General features: G+C 38.2%; 1 protein-coding gene across 4 annotated transcripts in view; it reads left to right on the forward strand.

Moving 5' to 3' along the window:
* KIDINS220 (kinase D interacting substrate 220) overlaps positions 1-12,802 on the forward strand; it is a 175,681-nt gene extending 162,879 nt beyond the window's left edge. For 3 of the 4 annotated variants that reach the window (XM_067544798.1, XM_067544797.1, XM_067544799.1), the window contains 3 exons: positions 4,225-4,323; positions 4,874-5,122; positions 6,928-9,384. In XM_067544798.1, the coding sequence (XP_067400899.1) occupies positions 4,225-4,323; positions 4,874-5,122; positions 6,928-8,199 (1,620 nt within the window). In that variant the 3' untranslated portion in view covers positions 8,200-9,384. Of the gene's footprint in view, positions 1-4,224; positions 4,324-4,873; positions 5,123-6,927; positions 9,385-12,464 lie in introns of those variants that run through there. The other variant, XM_067544800.1, reaches the window with a different exon arrangement.
* Positions 12,803-14,692: the final 1,890 nt, after the last annotated feature.

A 14,692-nucleotide genomic window follows, 5' to 3' on the forward strand; every position in this document is an offset into this window, starting at 1 on the left:
TAAGGTATGGGCATCTATTTACCCTTCATTGCTTTCTCCAAGTCCCAGCCCTGTGACTGTATATTCTACTCCTGTATTTTCAGGCCCTGCACCTATTTTATAAAATAATCTCCCATGGTCCAAGGTTCCCCTGTCTCTTCTCATTTTCTTTTTATATACTCCCCTCCCTCTGTTTTTTGTTTTTATATTTTCTATACTTTTCTTTTACCTCACTCTTTAAGTGCCTCCCTCTTTACCTCTCTCCTTCCATATATCCTTCACTTTCTCAGTCACACTTATTCACTCTCTCTTTTTCATGTATTCTGTCTTCCTTCCCTTCTGCTTAAAATGGCTCCTTTTTGTCCCCACTGCCTTTTCACAATCCTTTCCACAATCCCCCCCGATGCTAGGAAGTGAAGAGAAGCATTCAGGCTGGGTCAGTAGCCATTTTTATATTAGAGTCTTGTTGCTGAGCTTTCTGTAAGTTCTGATTTCCATGTCTCTGTCAGGGTAAATACAGAGCAGTGGCGGTTCAAGAGCTCACATGATAGGTGCTCATTTGAGCCTTCATGGGTGCTGGTTAGAGGGGAGGGTAGGATTTCAGCTAGTAATAGGGTTGGTGGGAGGTCGTCCTTATGATGCATATGCATTTAGCTGGCTTGCTGTCACTTCCATTGGCTCAACTGGCCACCAGAAATCAGACACATGGTCACCCTGTCCCACATAGGCTCTAAGGAGGGGATTCTTCCTGGGAGGAGACTTTTTGTGGTGGTGGTGGTGATGTTCCAGGCATCCCCACAAACCAAATAGTAAAATATTTTTCCATGATGTATTTTACTATTGCCACTGATTAAACATAAAACAGAGTCAGTTCCACAACATGCTCAGTAATAATAAGAATAAAAAAGTTTTAATTTCCCAAATCTATATTTGACCCTTTTTATAATTACCAACCAAAATCCCAGGGCACACACTGGAATATGTTTCCCTGATTTTCCACAGAGATTCATAAGACAGATTTTAAGATTCCAGAAGAGACCATTAGATCATGTAGTATGGCCTGCTGTATAACACAGCGCAGAGAATTTCATTCAGTTACCCCTGTATCAAGCCTGATAACATGTCTTTGACTAGAACATATCTTTCAGAAAGGCATTCAGTCTTGATTTGAGGACATCAAGAGATAAAGGATCCACCACTTTCCTTCCTAGTTTTTACTACTGTTTAATCACCCTTGCTGTTAAAAATGTGTGCCTTATTTCTAATTTGAGTTTGCCTGGCTTCGGGTTCCAGATATTATTTCTTGGTTCATATCCAGAGTTTCCCTGGAATAGTCTTATAGCTTTATAGGTTTGGAGCCATCAAGTAGTTTGTGGAAATCATACTCAAAATGATTACACACTAATCTCTGTGCATATTCAAAAATGCCTTTATAGCCATTGCCTAGTTCATATTGAGTCCATCAGTGACCCAAAAGTGGAGTCAGTCCTCTACCCCAGCCCTTTAATCTTGTCCTCTCTTCAGTCTCATAAAAGGGGTGTTTTCCTTTCATAAGGGAAATCTGAAGTGTATTAGCAGCACTCCTATGGTGGACTGCAGTTTTACTCCTCCCTAACATCTTGGAACACTCCAAAATATATTGCTAATGATAACCTATAACCCAGAGCATTTCTCTGATGCAAAGTATTTTAGGGATGTCTGTCAGTTATCTCTTATAAGGACTGATTTGTTCCTACAACTCTAGCTGCATCATATAAGGAATACTTCTATTCAAGAACCTTGTCTGGTCATCTCTATATGATTTCTTCTCTTATTTCCAACTGGCACATACAAGCTTCAGGCACTTTAGATGGTAAACTTTGTGCTACCCCTTAGTCATCTTTATTCCACTCTCATCTTGGATGTACTGTCATAGTACTCATTCTACCTGGATTAAATACCAAAGATTCCAAATCACTCTTCAAAATGCAAAAATAATATACTGTGCATTTATTTATATTTGTTGTTCTAGTTTCTGAGGGTTGGTGACAAACTGGAGATTTTTCGGCCCCACCCCTTTCTCTTACTGGAGCCCAGTTTTGGGGGGATTGGATTAGAAATAGAGAGATTTTTGCTATGGAGTAGATCAGATTAGGAGAAAATAGAAAGGGGGAGCCAATTCACTCTTCAAATAATTTTGGCTCATGAAGTGACTCTGCTGCTTGTCACAATTATTGTGAAGCAGAGGAAACCCTTCAATCCCAAATCCTAGTCCTGAAATTAATAGGAAATATTTCTTATAAATCCCTGTAATTCTTGTCCCTAAATATCTGTAAAGAACTTTTTTTTAAGAGTAAGATGTCTTTTTTCAAACGTTGGTTAATAAGATATCTCATCCTACAGTTCTCTCATATTTAATCTGTCATGTCTAAATTAGCTTCATATCCTGCAAACACATTCCACTTATATCACTCACCCTGCGTTGTCACTGATACTTAGATGGCTGTCTTTATAAACTTCATTTCTTTTTGTCCCTTCTCTTTACTCTTCCTAACCTCTCTGTATTGCCCTTTCCTCACTATGACATACCTGGGTACAATCCAGATTAATGATCAGCTGTGTCTCCCCTGCCCTGCAACGTTGGGTGCCTTACAATGCGTTGTGGAAGTAGCTCCCACCTGGGCTGCTCATAAACAGTCTGCCAGCATGCAAGCAACGCCAGCCACACTTGGGCTACACTCTGGCTCTCACCAGCCTTGGTTATATTGCAGGGTGACACCAACACACCCACAGTCCCAAATTTACCCCCAGGAATAATGTATGTTCTGTACTGCCCAACACTCTCCTGGATAGTACAAATTACATTGTCTGTTATTCCTTTAAGAGAACAATATGCACACAATTTGTCACCCCCAAATGGAGTTACCAGACACTTCAATTTAAACAATAAAACAAGTTTATTAGCTATAAAGAGATTTAAAGTGAGTACAAATAATGAGGCATAAAGTCAGAAATGGTTACAAGATAAATGAAGATAAGATGTTTACTAATACCTAATTTAACAAACTATCTCAGATTCAAGCAGTTTCTCACTGCGTGCTTTCAACAGCCTTACTGACCAAACCCTGTAGGTCAGGATCTTTTCTCCCACAGTTCAACAAATGCTTCCTTTGTCACTTGAGGTACAGTAAATGTGATAGGTAGGAGAAAAGAGAGGGGTGCTTTGAAGTGTTTGTTCCTCCTTTTTATAGTTTTAATCCCCCTCTTGGAAAACACTTTCAGCTGGTCACTATGAGACAATGAATCTATGTGGAAGGATGTTCCTTGCTTCTTTTTCCTCACCTGTTTGAGCTTTCTTAGTTTCCCTCCCTGCTTGATGATTCTGTTTACTGCTTAAATGCAAATTAAGCAGAACACACTTTCCTTTGTTTAGGACAAACTGTTTTCCAACCTCAGTTTGGGTAGGGCTGTGGGGTTTGGAACATGTATGAATATCATCATACAGTGCAATCTTATAACTTCACATCAGCTGTTGCCACTCATATTTCATCAGCATGATACTGACCAGCAAAGTGAGTTTTCAAATACCACCTCACAAGACATACTTTGTACAAAGATTATTACAATAGTATGTAGGGTGTGAATACAGGATTGTATTCTGTGACACTCATCAATATCAGATTATTGCTTATTCTATCTGGCTCCTCTCTGGGGCTACACAATGTATCCATCCACAAACCGGTGCCTCTTTAAGCAGGAAAATCCTGGTCTGATCAGGAGTTCTGGACTGCTGGAGGCAGATAGGGTTTGGGTAGAATCTTTCCTGAGCCATGTTTTTGATCTTTGTGTTACCTCTTTTTGTTGGTCTCATGTTTCCACAACTATTCTAGTGTGACTAGAGTTCTAGTAACTCTTCATCTTTTGGTGGGGTGGGGGAAGTGGGGGGGAGAGTTTGTCACCCCACAGCTCTCCATTAAACAGCCAGATCATGGAGTTGGGATTTGACTCTGAAATAGCCTTTTGGTAGTCCATGGCATATACTTCAAGACTACCAAGGTAAGCTCTATTATTTAAAGGAACTTTAAGATTTGAAAAACAAAGTCAGGATTACTTAAAAAAAAATTCAAGTAAATGATAGATTAGAAAAATAAAATCTTCGTAAAAGTCCAAGGTGATTTCTTGACAAAATTAATTTTATTATTAAATGTTACTGTTTTTTTAAAGGTGCCAAGTACTTTTTTCATCATTTTACTTTATTTTATTTAGGCAAACATAAATGGTCGTGTCTTAGCTCAGTGTAATATCGATGAACTGAAGCGGGAAATGAACATGAATTTTGGTGACTGGCACCTTTTCAGAAGCACAGTAAGATAAAATTTTGAGTTTTTCTTAAGTTTTCCATATCAACAGAAAGCTGATTTTTGTTTTACATTTGATCTAGAAATCTTTTTGCTGCTAATTCACAGACTTGTAAATATTGACGGTTACTCAACAGTGTCTTATTGTGAGACTGAAGTGTATTAAAATTATTAAATACGATATTTGCTTTTTCACTCTTAAACTTGTAATTAGTATTTTGTTTTACAGGAATTGCACACTTGAAAGTTGATAGTCTTTGGCATTTTAATGCTTTAAAGAGGCTGTGTACAGTAATTAAATATTAAGAATGATTTTCATTGTAGACAGTGAGGACTGTTGTTCCATAAAGAAATCTCTCCCAAGTAGTCTTTTTTGGTGATTTATTCACAAACACACGTGTAACTATACGTTTTTAAAATAGTGGGTTACATTTTCCTGTTTCCTGTTTCCTGTTGTTTGGAATATAATTGTTACAATTTAAGAAAGACTACTTGCTCAAACCATTTTATCTTGCTCTGCTGTGTAATGACATCTGTACTGTTTTTTATATGTTAAGGTACTTGAAATGAGAAATACAGAAAATCAGGTTGTTCATGAAGATTCTCGTGCAGTGAGTGAACATGTTACCAATGTGATTCCTCACAATGACCTTGCTCGTCGTCCTGTGCATAATAGTGAATTGCCTCACACTGAGCTTACTGGCCTTTCTGCTCAGGTTCCCTACACTCTCAACTTCAGCTTTGAAGAATTGAACACAATTGGTCTCGATGAAGCTCCTCCCCATCACAGTAATTTGAGTTGGCAGGTACTTACTAAAGAGATGTATTTTGTTATTATGTGGGAAATTAATTTTGCTAAATCACAGGGCAGGCTGCAAGTCCACCCTATCTATCCAGCTACCCTCTCAACTCTCAGTCTTGCCCCATGACTGTAGTTTGGAGAGAGTAAGGAGCAGACCCCAAATAAACCATTTCCACTGCCTCATCCTCACTTTCTCTCACCCCCAGTAACTATCCCTCCTCCCTGGTAATTCCTCTCCTGGTAGGAGAATATGACTAAAATACTTAGCTCTCCTTGCATAAGACAAGATAAATACTACATATTTGATCAGATAAAATCAAACTATTCAATCCTCATACATGGTAAATATTTTAGTAACTTGTACCAACATGCACCACTCAAAAGCTGAGAAATATATTTATGATTTTTATTTTTTTTTAATTCTAAACAAGCACAGTATTGACTGATGCCAGAGCCTGGGTCTTGTGCTGGCAAGTGATCCAGCATTAAACCATGGATTTGAGATTCTCTTCCTAGCACTCTCATTCTCCAACAGGTTTTCTGCATATAATTTTTGGCTTATAATTTCCAGGGTCACAATAAGCATGAGCAGTTTTAGATATATGGGGCCTTTACAGAGAATTTCAGATTATACAGTTAATAAATGAAAAAATGCTTTCAGGCAATGGTCAAGATTTTCAAAAGTAACTAGTGATTTTCCAATGCCTCAAATTTTGAGGCTTGATTTTTCAGAGGGTTGATGCTCGGAACTTACTGAAAATTGGGCATCTCAAGTTGGGCACCCAAAAACTGAGGCACCTAAAATCACTAATTACAACTCTTGGCCAATGTTTTTAACCATCACAGTTAAAACTGAAATGTACACAGAATTGCTCTAGCAGCTTGTTATTTTTCATTGAATATAGAAGATATTTATTGTAGATATCGTTTTATTCAGCATTAATCATGTTTGGCTACTTCACAGAATCCTAGTACACAGAAAAGAATCTTATGAAAAGCTGTTTAATGTTTAATAAATCATAAGACCTTAGTAGTAGTACTGAGTGGGTAACCAAACTACAGCCTACTGGTGAGACCCTTCATGTGGCTTCTTGCATATGGTTGCTTGCTGAGGGGAGCATGAACAGTTTATGAGGAAAAAAAGGAACAGAAACAGAAAAATAAAAAAGTATGCATGTAGGACCAAGAGGAAGTTGGAAGAGAAAGGATAAGTGAGAGAGAAGGAACAAAGAGAGAAGAGGTGAGGGACAGAGTTTATATATTTTAATCTGAGAATCTAATTTTTCTGAAACCAGATAAATACAATGAAAGTTTCAGTAGAACATATTCAACTCTAATACTTTTAATTATTTTCAAAATTCTCCCTCATGTTTCTTTGCAATGAAATGTTTTTCTAAAATTTAAATTTCAAGAATATTTTATATATATATAATGTAAAGAGGCGTGTGTGTGTATATGAGAGAAAAGCTTAAACTCAACATATTAAATGAATTTAATAATTATAAAATGTCTTCAGAAAAGATAAACTTTAAATGTATTTGATAAAATACAGGTTTGTATGTAATTTCTCTTTTGAAATGAAACCGAAATGATTGTTTTTGCACAGTTGATGAATGAGTGAGAATACAAATATATAACTATTAAGCATATATGCAGATCTTTTAAATGGATATTTAAGAATTTAACAGCCATGCTGCATTACAGACAAATGTTTTTCATTCATGCATATATGTTATTGTGTCTCATTATATTAAAATAAGTAGGAAAAGATAATAAATGGTTTTGTTTTATTGTTGTTTTTTTCCCCAGTCACAAACTCGCAGAACCCCAAGTCTTTCAAGTCTCAATTCTCAAGATTCTAGTGTTGAAATCTCAAGGCTTACTGATAAGGTGCAGGCAGAATACAGAGATGCATATAGAGAATATATTGCTCAAATGTCGCAGCTGGAAGGGGGTGCAAGTTCTACCACTGTAAGTGGCAGATCTTCCCCACATAGCACAGCAGCTTTCTATATGGGGCAGAGCACATCAGCGGGCTCCCTCCATTCCAGTATAGAACAAGAAAAAGGAAAGGATGGTGAACAGAAACAAGATGATGGAAGAAAGTCCTTTCTGATGAAGAGAGGTGATGTTGTAGATTACAGTACTTCAGGTGTTTCTACTAATGATGCATCTCCTTTGGATCCTATTACTGAAGAAGATGAAAAATCTGATCAGTCTGGTTCCAAGCTTCTCCCAGGAAAGAAATCTTCAGAAAGAACAAGCATCTTCCAGGCAGCAGATTTAAAACTAAAGGGAGGTACTTTGCGCTATCAAAAACTGCCAAGTGATGAAGATGAGTCTGGAACAGAAGAATCAGATAATACTCCACTTCTCAAGGAAGGAAAGGAAAAGAAAATGGATGGGAAAGTGGACAAGCAGCCAAAATCTCCAGAACATGGATCTGAGCCTATTAGAACCTTCATCAAAGCAAAGGAGTACTTGACAGATGCTCTTTTAGACAAAAAGGATTCCTCTGACTCTGGCGTGAGGTCTAATGAAAGTTCTCCAAACCACTCCCTCCACAATGATGGAGTGGATGATTCACAGCTTGAAAAAGCAAATCTCATTGAGCTTGAAGATGATAGCCACAGTGGAAAGAGAGGAATTCCACACAGCCTGAGTGGCCTTCAAGATCCAGCTGTGGCACGCATGTCAATTTGCTCAGAAGATAAGAAAAGCCCTTCAGAGAGCAGCTTAATAGCAAGCAGTCCTGAGGAGAACTGGCCTGCTTGCCAGAAAGTCTATAATCTAAACAGAACACCTAGTACAGTCACCCTCAATAACAACAGTGCTCCAGCCAATCGAGCTAATCAAAATTTTGAAGAAATTGAAGGAGTCCGAGATTCTTCTCAAATCATCCTGCGCCCTGGCTCAAGTTCCAACTCAACTGCAGTTCAGAATGAGAACCTAAAAAGTGTGGCTCACAAGCGAAGCCAGCGTTCAAGTTATACCAGGCTTTCAAAAGATTCTTCAGAGCTTCATGGTGTTACCACCTCAGATGCTGCAGGTTTGGGAGAAGAGAGAGAGAGTATTCTGTGAAAGGAACAAACAAAATTAAAACAGAGCATGCCCATATGTCGTCATTTTCTTAGAATTCCTGGTTTGTTAGTTCATGCTAGACACATTTTGTCTCTTTCAGTAGTCGCCACTAACAGACCTGGATTTTTTTCCAGTCATTTTCTTAGAAAGAAAAAAATAACCTACACTATAAAACACTTTACTATCCCTTCCCCCAATCTGTACTGCTAGTAAATATGTAATACTCTCTTCCCCAAATGAAAGCAGTATTTGTTTTTCTGCATGGAATGCCAATTCCTTGCCAAAGAATTTTTTTGGGAAAGATGTTTTAGGATTAAGTATGCAAGGAGTATTTCATATAAAAATATAACATAGACATTAAATGTCTGCTGCTACGCATAAAACTCACATTTTGTTATCCCTTTTAAAAATTCCAATTAAATCATCTTACCTTTAGAAAAAAGTTGTACCATGTGTTGCCATCTGAATTTAAAGAAGCCAGAAGAGACGATATTAAAATCCCTCTTGCCCTTAGTAACATGAAATTTCATACTTTTAATTAATTAGCTGTTTTCCAAAAGTATATACAACATATAAAATAGAATATGTTGGTTAAGTATTAAAATAAGTGATTGGCTAACTATACATCTTTACCTCCTGTTCTATAATTGCTTTTTTTTCTGGGAATTCTATTTGTGTAGGGTGCTGATAAGCTTACTAGAGAACATTGTCTGGATATAGTATTAGAATTAACAGATATTTAGCATCTCATTGATTTAGTAAGTGCTTTATTTATTGTTGGTATGTGATTTCACAATCATTGCACTAAATAGTTGTAACTGCTGTTACATCAAGCATTGTTAGGACAATGTTTGTACGTAATGTCTGAATTTATGAAGTATTGTTCTGCATGCCCTTTTACTAATATTGTTTTTCATCTGGTTATAGAAAGGAAAAAGTAATTAGTGTTTGCCATTTTAAAAGTAACATTTAAAAATCAGAGGTTCAGTGATAATATAGTGTACCAGCTTTCTTATATTAGAAAGAGAGTTTTAATCATTCCTGTTTGTCAGCTAAGTAATGTATTTGAATGTCATTTTAGCAAATAGTGTACTGTATGTGAAATTTGCATGATTTTTTAATCTTGTTCAATCAATGTACTCCAGTAGTATAGAGGGAATAATAAATAAATTGGCATATCACTTTTGTGTCTGAGTTTCTGTTTACTATAGTGATTGTTCCCTCATTTGACAGAAAAATCATATATACTCGAGAGGATACTGTGATTTAAAGCAGTTTATGAATTTAATTATGATTAATGCTTTAAAAACAAGGTAATATTTTTCATTAATAGAATCCTGCATAAACATCAAGGTACAAGAATACATATTTGATCCCTGGAACAGGCAAACTCGGAGCATTTTTTAATAAGTGGTACATGGGGAGGGAGGCTAACCTCCCTCTGCTTGAAAATATTCCAAAGCTGTAATCATGTTTTTCATAAGTACTTAGCTTTAGCTAGAAGTTTTTTGTAACTTGTTCCAGTTGCAGTGTATCTTCACTCAGATTTATCCAGCTGGACCATCTGATAATGGTCTTTTTTATCCATATTGAGAGAATTCATTTCTGTGCCAGTGTCAACAGAAAGAGGAGGTTGGCTGTATCTGGTTTCTTTAGTTTTCCATTCCTCCATATGTCCCCAGCACTAACAATACTGAACACTTGGTATGTTAATAACAGAATTTTGTTAAACTTGTACATAAGACTATACAATTGAATTGTATATTTCCCAAAATATTACCAAGTTGTTGGAATTTCTTGTGTACACTTCTATTTTTTTATCTGTTGTAAAGATTTTGAGAAATGGTCCTTTTTCAACAGTTTCATAATCTTTGCTAAACTTTTGAAAATATTTTTAGTTCAGGTCCCATTCCTATATTTTATATATCTCTGACTTTACATGACTGACTGCTCCGTGAAACAATGTAGAGTCTCTGAATGTAAAAGCTTTTCTTGGAAAGACCGTTATAAAAATTGTTTGAGAGAAGGAACAGAGTACATCTTCCATCATGAAGACAATTTGGCAGTATTGGAGAAAGTTCTTGATTATCTCACAAGCCTTGGTCTCTGTAAATTTTCATATAATCTAATTGTAGCAAATGTCAGCCAGTCTTCACATCATTTTAAACCTTTGATACTCTAGAAGAAAGTCTCATCTGCCAGTCATCACGGAAAGCTGGGCCTTTCTATTTGGGATGAAATATAAGATGCCACATTAAAAAAAAAAAAAAACAAGACTTTTCCACAATATTGTCTGGCTTTCATTGACCAACACTACAGAAGACAATTGTTTATGATAATTGACCATTGAAACAATTAGACCTAAGTAGCTAGCAAGGGGACTTTCAATAGCCAGCTATGTGCAGTCCTTAGTTCTTATCTTCCACTGTGCTAAAAACTAGCTGAACCAGTTTGGTAACTGGATCAATTCAGAAATGTTTAAAATTCAGAAATGTTAAGCCATCTCCCCATTTTACGTTGTTGAAACTGTTCAAGTGAGCACAGAGATCACTTCCTTTGGGGGGCAAAATGTGGAATAAATAAAAAAATAGCCCAAAAGATATTAATATAGGAAACAAAAGTGTGAAATTTGTTGTCCGTGTTGGCTTTTTAATGGTGACTACTGTACATATAGCCATATGAAAATTTATCTAGTACTCCTATAGAAATTAAAACATAAATCTTTATTCACAACTGGAATTATCAAATACATAGATTAATACGATTTGTTGGGGAAGAGTCAAAATGGTTTTTGTAAAGGGAAATCATGCCTCAGCAATCTACTAGAATTCTTTGAGGGGGTCATCAAGTATGTGGACAAGGGCGATCCAGTGGATATAGTGTGCTTAGATTTTCAGAAAGCCTTTGACAATGTCCTTCACCAAAGACCCTTAAGCAAAGTAAGCAATCATGGGATAAGAGGGAAGGTCCTCTTCTGGACCAGTAACTGGTTAAAATATATGAAACAAAGGGTAGGGATAAATGGCCAGTTTTCAGAATGGAGAGAGGTAAATGGTGTCCCCCCCAGGAGTCTGTACTGGGACCAGTACTATGCAACATATTCATAAATGATCTGGAAAAAGACAAACAGTGAGGTGGCAAAATTTGCAACTGATCCAAAACTACTCAAGGTATTTAAGTCTAAAGTAGATTGCAATGAGTTACAAAGGGATTTCACAAAACTGGGTGACTGGGCAACAAAATGGCAGATGAAATGTTGATAAATACAATTTTGATAAATGCAAAGTAATGCACATTGGAAAACATGATCCCAACTGCACATATAAAATTATGGGATCTAAATTAGCTCTTAACACTCAAGAAAGAGATCTTGGAATCATTGTGGATAGTTTTCAGATGCATCGAGTACCTGCAACTCCAGTTGAAGTCCTTAGGAGCTCGAGGTGCTGTGAACATCAGGCCCCTCTGAGGCTTAGCCAATGTAAACAAGAATCGCATAAGCTTTCCAAAATACAATTATAGTCTCCCAAACAGATACGTTTAAGTGTGAAATGATGCGATTTTTTATATTTTTTTAATTCTGATTTACTGCATATTGACAGCACAGGAGTGTCCTTATGTACTTCAAAATGCCACTCAGCAGCCAAGATGGTCCACTGTATTTATTATTTTATTATGCGAAAACATGCTAGATGCTTAACAGCAAAGAAAGAAAGATGTAACCCATCCCCACTCTCCTATGGTTTAAAGAGTTCATAATATAAATATTAATTGGGAGTCAGCAAGTTGTGATGGTGAGAAGAAAGGGGAGGGTATAGGGTGAAATAGGATGTGGATTACATCAATTCGATTATACAGTTGCTCATTTCAGACATGCACATCATGATGGTTCAGTTGATGATTCTTTATGTAGACACAAACAGAAGGAAGGCAAGATATAATGAATGTTCTTGACTAATTTATTGCAGACTTCATGGAAAAGGTGACTTTTTGAAGGAGAGGTAGATATTATGAAAAATACTCTGAAATCCATTTGGATAAAAGGTGTATAAATTTAAGATCAGAGTCATCTAACATGTATCAGGCTAGCTTGCAGCTCATGGATATCATAGAGCTCTGTTTATATATATGAAACAGTTTATGGTGAATAATTAGATTACAGGACAAAATGTGGACAAAATGCCTGTAGCCCAAAAGGTTAAGAATGCAATTTTTATTTATTTATTTATTTATTTATTTTTTACCAGTGTCATTGATTTTTACAGGTTGAGCATAAATAAAACAGAGAAAACAGTGAGAACTTCCTCCAGAGGGAAAAGAGGAGAAAGAAAGGGAAGGAAGAGAGAATTTTTAAAGATACAGGAGAGTAGTAAAATCGAGGTCTGCCTAGGTCATAATGGGTGTACATAATTGCTGTTGTACATAATCTGTCACACATATGAAAGATTGCAAAAATCTAAAAATAAAACAATTATTCCCAAAATTTTTTATTTTTGTATGCCTTCATTTTCAGGGCTACTAGCTAGCTCAGTTGATTGTACAGTCTTGGATACAGGAGGACATAAATACTCTCCCGTGTTGAACTGTTAGCTCTGAAATTTTGGAAATCAGCATTGGTGGGAACCCAAGAATTCCATGAAGCATGTGACAATGCTCAAAATGAATTTTAAAAAAAGTAAATGAAAACTATGAAAGCAAGATTATTGCTAGTACACACACCTTTCTAAAACATCATTATTACGTGGGTAATTTCCATAGCGTATGTGGTCCCTTAGACTGGCAGCTCCAGATGGCATCTAAGCCTCTAAGGGTATGTCTGCATTATAATTAAAAATCCCTGGCTGGCCCATGTCAGATGACTTGGGCACCTGTTTAACTGTGAAATGATGCAATTTTTAATTTTTTTTTAAAAGAAAAATTCTGATTTACTGCATATTGACAACACAGGAGTGTTCTTATGTACTCAAAATGCCACTCAGCAGCCTGGGGCACAGGCTAAGGGGTTGTTTAATAGTAGTGTAGATGTTCAGGCCAGCCCGAGCCGAGGGACCCTCACCCCTCATAGGGTCCCATAACCCAGGCTCCAGCTCAAGCCTGAACATCTACACTGCAATTAAACAGTCCCGTAGCCCAGTCCCCACGAGTCCAAGTTAGCTGACACGGGCCAGCCACGGGTTTTTAACTGCAGTGTAGTTATTCTTAGTTTGCACATTTCATCCAATACAGGCAAAGTGTGATTTTTGTTTTGTCAGATCAACTGTTGTAGACCTGAAGTGGCTTTTTAAAAATACTGTGGCAAGGCACTTCATCTGTCTCGCCAGACTGAGTACTTCCTCTTCTGACAGTGGTGGGGTCTAGAGTAAATCAGCCTTACCCTGGACAGTGTTTTCAAGGTAGACCTCGGGGCAGGCCTGAGGAGAGTTCCTTCACCAAACAAAAGAGACAAATGTACAAACACAAAAACAAAGGAGGATACCTTTCCCTGTCCCCTCACTGGGGGGGTATTGTCCTATTGTTGGCCCCTGGGTGTCAGTTCTTCCCCTAAACAGGCACTCAGTTTTAGCTGTTTCCTCTATGGGGAGGAGAGCAGCCTCCCACCTTGGAGAAGCCTCTCTCTCTGCTGCCACTAGCCTTGTCTGCTACACAACCCCCATCTCCATGTGCAGGTGGCAGAGTCCCTCCCAGTGTGCCAGAGGCGGGTCCTGGCAGGCATCACCAGATTGGAGACCTCCTGGACTACGACCGGGGGGACTGGGTGGTTCCCCAAGCACTGGGGCAGTGCATGGGGCTCTCCACCCTTCCAACCCCGGCATGTACTCCAGGAGGTGAGGGCAGCCTTACCGCCCACTGCTCAGGCCTACCTTGAGTGGGTCCTGCTAGAGGGTGCTCCCCACCTACCGCTTATCCTGGGCCCTCTAGACCTTTTCAGTGGGCTCTGGCCCCGTGAGCCCTCCGGCCACTCCCTCTGCACCCCTTGAGCTGGCTGCAGGATCTGCAGCCGGTGCGCTTCCGAATTGCACCACAGGCATACTCGTACATGCTCATTGCCCATACTCTCCATTTCCTCGCCCTCGTGTCCTGCCCTGACACCAAGTGGCGGGACCTCTTACATCAGTTTTGTCCCGGGCCCAGTAGTTCCTCCCCTTAGCATTAGCCTTGCAGCAGCTTGTCTCTCCTCCCTCTCTCTCCAGAGGAGGGCCCAGTCAGTCAGGCCTCTAACTGAGCTAAAGTAACCCCTTCCCAGCTTGTAGTGAAAAGGCCTTCCACCCCCCTCTTGCAGCCATCCAGCCTGACTTTGTCACAATTCTCTTGCTTGACCATTTTTATCATCAATCAGTTTTGGGCTGATGCTCTGTAACACAGGCTCTTATTTTGTGTTCCAGATATGTTACTGTGGTATGTCTAAGAAAACAATGTATGGCTATTTTGAGTTTCTTGCATAAAGTCACAACTTTTATACATGTTTAAATGTTCCTGGGTGTCTGAGGTTGAT

This window comes from Emydura macquarii, unplaced genomic scaffold (assembly GCF_026122565.2).
Source record: "Emydura macquarii macquarii isolate MOO-44397 ecotype Brisbane River unplaced genomic scaffold, CSIRO-AGI_Emac_v2 contig_1027, whole genome shotgun sequence".
Taxonomy (NCBI): domain Eukaryota; kingdom Metazoa; phylum Chordata; order Testudines; family Chelidae; genus Emydura; species Emydura macquarii.